This window comes from Lolium perenne, chromosome 4, assembly GCF_019359855.2.
Source record: "Lolium perenne isolate Kyuss_39 chromosome 4, Kyuss_2.0, whole genome shotgun sequence".
NCBI classification, from domain to species: Eukaryota; Viridiplantae; Streptophyta; class Magnoliopsida; order Poales; family Poaceae; genus Lolium; species Lolium perenne.
In genome coordinates this window covers 82476577-82485896 of record NC_067247.2, presented here as the reverse complement: position 1 = coordinate 82485896, position 9320 = coordinate 82476577, and the positions used below count along the sequence as shown (strand labels likewise).

The 9320-nt window shown below is 44.0% G+C and overlaps 1 protein-coding gene across 1 annotated transcript; it reads right to left on the bottom strand.

The window, feature by feature from the left end:
• Positions 1–2331: 2331 nt before the first annotated feature.
• Positions 2332–8934, bottom strand: LOC127293129 (uncharacterized). The gene is made up of 7 exons (XM_051322685.2): positions 7275–8934; positions 5378–6674; positions 4918–5197; positions 4027–4134; positions 3624–3902; positions 3052–3195; positions 2332–2945 (listed from the first exon to the last, which is right to left on the bottom strand). The coding sequence occupies exons 1-7, from the start codon at positions 8248–8250 to the stop codon at positions 2757–2759; spliced, it is 3273 nt and encodes a 1090-aa protein (XP_051178645.1). The 5' UTR covers positions 8251–8934; the 3' UTR covers positions 2332–2756.
• Positions 8935–9320: the final 386 nt, after the last annotated feature.

Here is a 9320-nt window from a genome sequence, read left to right as displayed (position 1 = left end):
AGAACCCACTACCCTCCCTCCTAAAAGACCATGTGACCATCGGATTCACCTCACGATAGTCAACCAGTGAATCAAAGGCCTTATAGGTATTCACACCACCGGATGAAATTGAAGCCATAATCAAGGAGTTACTCTAGAATGGTAGCGCATATCGAAGAGTTGGAGACTTCCTGCCACTACAGAAAAAAGCTGTTGATGGATCAATTTCTGTAGGTGGGTCTCAACTCGGATCGAGACATTCGGATTTGCCGATGAAGAGTACTGCCTTGGAGGGGTAGGGGTTGTAGGGGAAGAACCAACCTTTTCGGGTTACGGGAAGTCCTATCGAGCGACTGGACTAAAGCAATAATCAAAAAGTAAAAACAACAACCTACCGACCCAGCGCAGTGCCTATGAAGAATAGTGAATGTAGACCGGATAGGAATAGGACTCTTTAGGCGGAGTGGCTTTCTCGAGGCCTTTCTTCTTCAAAACTAGAAATTCGTTTTTTCAAACGAAACAGGGCTATAGCCTTTAGAAGGCCAATTGACATTTACTTTTTATAGTTTCAGTTGCTTACGAAGATCCAAGTCCAGCTACTTACGAAGAAGGGCAAACAGACTACGCCATTCCCATCCCTGCAAGCGAGGTGTTTGTGGTGATTTCGTCACTTTCAAGATCCAATCCACCGAATCAGTCTTTCGGAGGTGCTCATAAAGGTAGGGTGTGCGTATGTACGTTTATAGGAGTGAGTGTATACGCGTTGTATGTGTGCGTCTATGTTTGTACTATGTTTCTATAAAAAATTAAGGAGCGAGAGCACAACACTAAAACAACGGCTCACCCTACCGGCATCAAATAAGCTCATGCGAATATGCGCCGGCCAAAAAAAACAAAGATCAGCCTCATGCTGAATCTCCCCCTAGGAATAGGATTGCCGAGGGTGTTACGTGCTTTCTTTTGAAGACAAGAGCACTACGCTCATTTAAAATTTCCCACGAAGCGAGGAGCTTCACATAAGCTGAGCCTTTGAGCTTCATCATGATGTGCCACCAAGAGAAAATAGATTGCCCCGCCAAGCCTCAAGGTCGATGAAATGGAGCCCGAGCCAATCCTTGATTATGCCCCAAAGTCTCATGGGTATCTGTAATGAATAAGCAGGTGGTGATCTCAAAAAGAAAAAGAAAAAGGAAAGAAAAAAGAGGTGATCCACCGATACATGTACACGTTTGCAAAGCGGGTAAACCGCATAATTCGGCCATCCCCTCTTATAGAGACAGATGGGGGTTCAAATCCTATCCAAGCGAAAAACTTGATTTTGGGATGATCTCAAATCTTCCAAACCGAGGAGCTTATAAGCGAGCATGTTGCTCCCATGAAATATTGCTTTGTATGTGGATTTAGCAGAATATTGCCCATTTTCGGTTAGGTAGGTTCCAAGCAATATTCGTCCACCACACAATCTTGAAGATTGACATGCCAAAGTTGGATCCGAAGTGAGCGGATGTTGTCCATTGAAAAGTCCACTTTTAGGGCTTCTTTGATTCAAAGGATTTGCATAGGAATTGTGTAGGATTTAGTTCCTATGGGAAAAATTCCTTTACATGTTGTTTGATTCCTAGGAACATATCCTATAGGAAAAATTCCTATAGAAATCTTGTAGTGTAATTCCTATAGGAAAAAAACATTAGCTCATACCTCATGGAAAAATTCATTTGCTACAATCAAACAAACTTCATCTTCCTATAGGTTTCAAGTAGACATGTCATTTCAATCATATACCTTTCCTATTCCTATGCTTTTCCTATCCTTTAAATCAAAGGAGCCCTTATGTTGGAGATTCATCCTTCATTATTTAGAGCTAGCTTGACATTCCATTTCTTCATTGTAGAGATCTTGTAGATAAGGGAGCAATATCTTTAAGCTTTTTACCATCTAGCCATGGCGGCTCTCAAAAGTGAGTTTTCTCTCTGCTCCCCTACGAAATTGTAGTGGTGCCATAAAAAGAGCTCACTTTTACCCCTACTGTCAGTATCATTGCGAGGGTTGTTTCCAAGCCAATCCAAATCTTTTGAGCTCGTGTTTTCAATTCAGAAGTCCGACGCCACATCTTGTATGTTCTCTTCTGTCAAAGAACCGAAATATACTTGTTACTCGTAGGAAAGGGGAATGGACAAACAAGCACGCGGTGCAAATTGACCACCATTTTTGCTGCAGTCCTTAGCTGACTATTCCGAGAAGAAAAGTGACTATATGACTGGCTCAAGAAACGGCATGACTGGTATGCTTCTCTGCAAAACAGGCTTGGAAGGCAATTTACCCAAGCACTTGATGGGTGATGGTGCAAAGATATACAGAACCTTGGGTTAGAGCCATAAAAGAAGTGCACAGCATGGCACAAGGTTCAACAATAATCACACACCATGTACAACATGACAGCCCTATTCCTAGAAAAATGGGTTTCAAAAGTATATCTAACCAAATGGCCTGTTACATTGGAGCCAGAAATAGACAAAACCGGAGTTATATTTTACACCACAACACATGGCTGCATTTCTAGTACAGGGAGCAAAGACCATCCCAGCTGTGACACATCATGATGGGTTTGAATCAAGATTGCGCTTCAATTCTGAACTTGATCGGTGCTCTCGGGTGGTCTGTGGTAGAACAAATCCTACTATCTTGATCCATCAAAACTTTTTTTCATTGTGCTTACGTGCCAAGATATGTTAAGGCACTCAATATAGTGCAAACATGACAATCCAATAGCAACCGTGTCATGATGATATTGGCTCGTAGGGGAAGGATAGCCACGGGTGTTTCAATGCTTCTAAGGCGCTTGGACGCTTTTTTGGATTTACCTCGAGAAGGTATGCAACAAACTCAATGAAACCTTGATCAGCCATGGGCAAGCGGTGCCGCAATGATGTCTTCTTCGGAATCAAGTATTCCAGCCTGCTACTTTCCTGAAGTGCAACAAGATGCAACTTAACTTAGAAATGATAGTTTTAAGGACGAACCTGAACCAGGATTGTCTGAGTAAAAAAAGAAACATAACTGAAGAGTTCAAACCTGATTCCTTTCATACAGCATGTGATTCTTTGTGAAGTATTTGTAAGTATCACGCCCCTGTGCAAGCATAGCTTGTTCTATGGAACCAATGATGCCCATCACACGTGCAAGTAATGTCGCAGGAGAATCGTTTTGAAAAAGAACCTGAAGAGCACAGATCAATAGAAAGTTTAGCTGACATATTCTACAGGTTTAACGAGCGGTAATGTTAAATCTATTTTACTATTGACAACCAATCATATAGCACAGAAGAGTGAAAATATACTCCCTTCGACCCTAAATGCTTTTTGTTATATGAGTACTGTTCTATACTCCCTCAGACTCTCAGTACAGACCAACAGCATTTTGTTAGAGAACATTAGACCAACAGGTATTAAATGCAGTATTTTATTTACTGTGGTAAAGACAGAACAGACAGAGGGAACAACAAAGAAATATGTAGCCAACGAAAAAATCTGGTTATTTATTTAACTGTGTGGGCTATCTTTCGACTATATGTTGCTAGAAGATTGTTACAGAAACACAAAATCACAGATAAGAACTGTACTCATTGGGGCGAGATAACCACTTACATTTCCAGTGCAAAGTTCTGCTAGAATACATCCAAGTGACCATACGTCTATCTTTTTGTCATAAGGTAGGCCCAGTATAACCTCAGGTGCCCGGTAAGATCGCGATTGAACGTACGAGCATAGATGATCAGTCTCAAAACAGCTACTGCCAAGGTCAATGACCTTTATTTCACATCTACTATAGCTCTTTACCAATATGTTCTCTGGCTTCAAATCGCAATGAATAAGACCAAGTCCATGCAGAAACTGCAGCGACTCCAGACACTGAATAGCTATTGACTGCAAAAAGGGTCCATCAACGAAATAGATCAATAACTGACGTGAAAAGTTGATTCATGTCAAATTACTTTGTGAAAACATTGAATCAGCATCAATGAATGCCACAGCTTAATGATATTGATACCTGCAATCTTGGCATCGTAAAGTAAACCTCGCCTCCTGATTCTCTATTGAACTTTTGAAACTCATACAAATTTGCCTTTAGAAGTTCACAAACTATCAACAAATGTTCCTGCAAAAAAATAGTTCGACTAAGTTCTACAGAAAACATAACTGATTTTTTAATAGGACGCACCGACCTAAATTTGCCAAAGCCATAATTTAAAATGGCTAAGAAAGCAAGTAAGCAACCCAATGGTTCTAATGACTTGAAGAAGAATCTCAAAGCAATTTTTTAGGTCAGATAAACTGAACTCCTAAACCTTCACACTACAAACAAATATCCTCCAATCATGTTTGAATTAAGTTCTACACCAAAACATGCTAGATTTTATCACAAGATGTAAAGGGCTTAGATCATTTGGCAAACGCCAATGATTGTAAAAAAATCAACAAAAACAGTTATTATACTGGATCAAATTGTACAAGAATGTTCAACCCAGCCTTTATGCGTCGAAACTATGAAATGTTAGTCTACATAAAAATCAATGGCAAGATAACTGGAGGCGATAGGTTTATAAGAAAAAAAGGGGGAATTGTAGAGCAAATGTCTCAAAAATTAACATTAAAAGCATATCAACGGGCATATTCGGTGCCATAATATGTTTAAAGAAATCCTCAATTTAACAGTTACAGAAAGTACACCATATGTATAGAAACATCAAGATCTCAAATGCACCAATAATGCAATGTAAATATCCGCAGCTTCAGTAAACTTCATTTAAAGAAAATGCTTTAGTAAAATAAATGAGATCCTAAAGGTCAACCCTACAATAGAAAAGGTGACGAACTCTATGTTCCATGGGAACTAAATAACACCAAAAAGGGATTAAGAGAAGATAAAGCTCATATTTACCCGATAGTAGAAGTAATCATATAGACGAAGAAGGTGGTACTTGTCAGCAGGGTCATGCTTGTTAACATATTTCAGAAGCTTAATCTCATCAAGGCTCTGGTCGAAAAAATCTTTGTTATTCTTAATGATTTTAACACACACATCCATTCCTGTGTGTAAATCATGTGCCTGGATAGCCTTGCTGAATGCTGCTGATCCCAAATACTCCGTGACATGGTAACGACCAGCGATAACAGAATTGAGAACAACATGGAAATTTTTGTCTTCTTCAAAACCAGTTCTGTTACAATATTTACAGGAGATGATGTCAGAACAAAGGCACTTCGGAGAAATAAATAAACAGTATGCCACTATAAACGTAAACGTCAAGGACCAGTAGATAAATAGGGCTCACCATTTCCCTTTAAGCTTTAACCAACATCAGGAATAAAAAGAAGTAATCAAGGACTACAAAAGGTACCTGTTTTTCCTATGTACAATCTTCAGATTGAAAGTTTCAAATTCTTCCTCTTGGGCCTTTATCTGCCTTACTTGTTCTTGCAATGCTGCTGCTTCCTCATCATCTAGCGTGGTTCCAGTCTCCTCTTCTTGTGCATCATCTAGTTTGTGATGGCGAGCATTCATTGTCTCCTCCACTTCATCGTAAGCATTATTCAAAGCAGACGATGCACTTGAATTTCTTGATCTAATAACATCAGAAGTCATTTCATCTCGAGAGCTCCTTATGGAAGACACACTGTTCTTTTTCTTCCATGTGGCTAGTGTATCATCTGATACTGTGCCATTTTGACAGTCATCGGGATCATTAATTGAATACGAATCATCCTTCTTTGACCATGAAGACTTAGCATCTGATTCAGCAATTTTTCCAGAATGCAATGGCGGTGGAAAAGAAAATCCACCATCAGCATAAGCTGCTCCTGGTGGCATATTGCCCTTTTGGATATCATAGTTCATTTGGTCCTGTCTTGTTCCATTCGCATTAACCCTTTTCTTTTCGGTTTCTTGCTGAGAGTGTCTCTTTCCACTAACACTCAGATTACTTTCATTGAAGTACTCTATGTCTCCTTCACTGCTTCCTCCAATCAAACTTTCACGCACCTCGCTTCCAATGTCGGCGGCATCACTGCTTATACCAACACCAATTGACCTTACTGAACCATGCTGGTCATCCTCAACAAAAGGATCATCAGGATGAGGTCGTTCAGAATCATTAAGGAACTTCCCATTGCCTAACATGCCAAGTTCACTATTCTGTGAAACAAAACCCTGCCAGACTGGTTCAGAATGCATCAAATTTAGTTCTTCTGAATCCAAAAGTTGACCATCATACTGAGCTATCATATCATTATCAGGAATTCCATGTCCTCTTGGCCCCTCCGAAGTACCTATCTGTCCAATGCTCTTCCCATGAAAGTATTGCTCACCAGATATGTAGGAATCCTCTTCAACAAATGATTGGTCATCGTCATCATCTTTCGTAGGACGATCATGTCTGTCAGGGCCACTAGTGTGACCAGTTGCCTTCTCATTGTCACTAGGATAGTCAATCTCATGTGCAAGAAACCAGGTTTCATCCTCAATTGGTTGTCGGGTGTAGCCAACATCATCGTCGTCATCATACTCATCAGAGTCCCAATACTCATTTGGATATCCAAGCAAATCATCACCAATTGAATCAAAAACCATGTCAGGAGTATCCTCTGCAATACCTTGACTGACAGATAACCAACTACTGCCGACTGTGCGTCTTCCACCTGTATGTGTTAACACATATGTCAAACCTTAAGTACCGAATGATTAGCCAAAGCTCAGGTAAGCGACAACATAAACAATATTTCATTGTTGCAAATTTGCATATCCGTATTATCAAAGATGAAATTCACATACAGCTGAGTTCTTAATTTTAAAAACCTAGCATAAGATGTACAAGCAAATGTGAAATGGCTGCTAAATATCCCTTTACAAAAAATACGAAAACGCAAATTTAGAATGACATGTGAAAACGTCGCCAGAATAATCTACAAGAGCACATACTCTCAAAGACAAGTTTCCTTTAAAAACTTGAACTAGAGCCCATTTATTCATTTTTTTTATCACGTAACAAACAAATTATTGGGTTATCTAAGTATCTAACATTGCAGTTCCCTGAGGCAAGCATGAGCAACACAAATGGCAGGTTATGTACATAGAAACAGAATAAGTTTCGTTGATAATTAGTTGTAAGACGAACAAGTAAAGAATCAAACAGGATGATGGTGTTGCTTGAGAGTAAGGTACTCTTTAACTTTCAGCTTGTGTTGCAATTATAAGGCGATAACGTTGACATGTCACTGTTAAACTAGTAAGCAACATACCTGTTGATGTTATGTCCTGCCCAATTGGAACATTAAGATAAGAGCCAATCATAAAGACATGGTCAGTACTAGGGTCGTTGGTTCCAGATCCATGGTGATCAATCTTTTCCTCCCAGTTCATATTAACAAGCTTATCCTCAGACTTGAGCCGCACAGGAGGCAGCCTGGGGAACTCCTCGCGCTGGCTATTTCCCATGAGCTGCAGATCGAAGCAACGGTCAGCAACGTGATCTACCTGCCTCGTTGCTGCTTTTCCAGAACCATCGGAACTGACGCTCTTCTTCTTCGTGTCTTTCCTCTCATTTCCATCATGGTGCGTGCTATGGTAGCTAGATGAGGGGATTTCTGTAGGAAACGGAAGCACCGTCTTAACTGCGTAGCCATTCAAGGGCTCCTCCTTTTCCGGAACCGGATTCTTATCACTCGAGTGGCCTGGCTCATTGGCTTCACTTCTCCCTGCAGCATCAACCTTCCCCTTCCCTCTTCCAAAGGAGACCTTTTGCTCCAGCACCGGACCCGGCTGCTCGGTTCCAACACCGCGATCCCTCTTCTCAGGTAACACCGCGCCACGGCGATGCCTTGGCACCTCCTCGGACACCAGAAGCTCCGCCAGTTGCTCCGCGGTGCTGTTGGCGATGCTGAAGTTCCACGGGTACAGATCCCCTGTGCTGCTCTCCAGAGGCAGGCCAATCCCCACCCCCTTCTTGCCCTCAGACCCATTAGGCAGGCCTCCAACGTCAATCTCCTTCACAATGAACTCCCTCGACGAATCTGCGCTTCTCACTGACGCGGCGCCTCTCGGCCCTGCAGCGGAACCCACCTCGGAGTCCTCGTGCTCGTCGTCCCCCTTGGGCTCCGCCGCGCGCCGCTGCACCGTCGGCCCGTTGGCGGTGAGCTCCCCGCGGAGCGCGGCCTCGGCCTTGGCGAACCGGTTCTTCTTGAGGAACTCCAGCACCAGATCGATGTTCTCCGCCATGTTTCCCTCCAATATCAAGCTGGCCCAGCGGCAGAGCGTAGGGGAATGCTTACCGGGGCCGGCGGGAAGCTAAAGGCCGCGCCTTTGGGAGCGTGGAGCCGGGCAAATCGGCCGAATCGAAGCTTGAAACCCTCGGGGGCTTGCGGGGCCACCCAATGCGGCGGCGCTGCCGCACGCAGATCGGCGCCGCTCCCCCGGAAACCTCGCGAATCGAGGCCGAGAGCTCCCTCCGACAGCGCTTCCGAAGCAAGAGCAAGAACCAATCCCTAAGGCGAAGAAGCGAAACCGCGGGCGGCGGCTCCGCGCAGCGAGCGAGGAAGCGAGCACGAATCCGCGGGGGGGCGGCGACGCGGGAGTCGCGGAAACCCTAGCCGTCCCCTCAACCCCAGCCCGTCCGCCGCGAGAGGGGGAGGGAGGAGCGGGCAGGCAAGGGCAGAGGAGGATGGGGAGGGAGCAAGGAGGGGGCGGGGGCAGTGGGCCCGGAGGTCAGCGCGGGCCGGCGCGCGGCAGATCGAGGGCCCGTGCGGAGGATCCGGCGGCGGCGGCGGCGGGGCGGCGGCGGTGGAGGGGAGGCATTGGGGATCAGGGCGCGGCCGGCGTGGCTGGGGACAGCATATTCGGAGCAGTGGTGGTGTGGTAAGAAACGGAAAGATCGACGGAAAGAAAAAGAAATGTTTTTTCTCTCCCCACTCTTGCCCTGATTTTGATTTGTTTTTGCTTTCGTTTTCGGCGCTCTCGTGGTTTGCGCTCGTGAGAGGGATTTGTGGTGGGGGGAGATAAGCTTGTGTGGGTACGTTGCAATTGGGCGGCCGTTCAAAATTGGTCCCTCGCCGTCGCCGTGTTTGTGACCGTTTGGCCGGCGCCTTCATTGGCCTCGCACCGATTACCCTAGCCAAAAAGTATCCCAGGTATCTCGTTGTAAAGTGCACCTCCGATAGGGGCTTAAGATGTGCATCTTTGTTTTTAAAAATTATGCATCTTTATTAGGATTCCACCTAAAAAATAACCATGTAGGGTGGACTCCATTCCATAGCAGCTAGGGAGATCATGGCCACTTTACTAACCAGCAT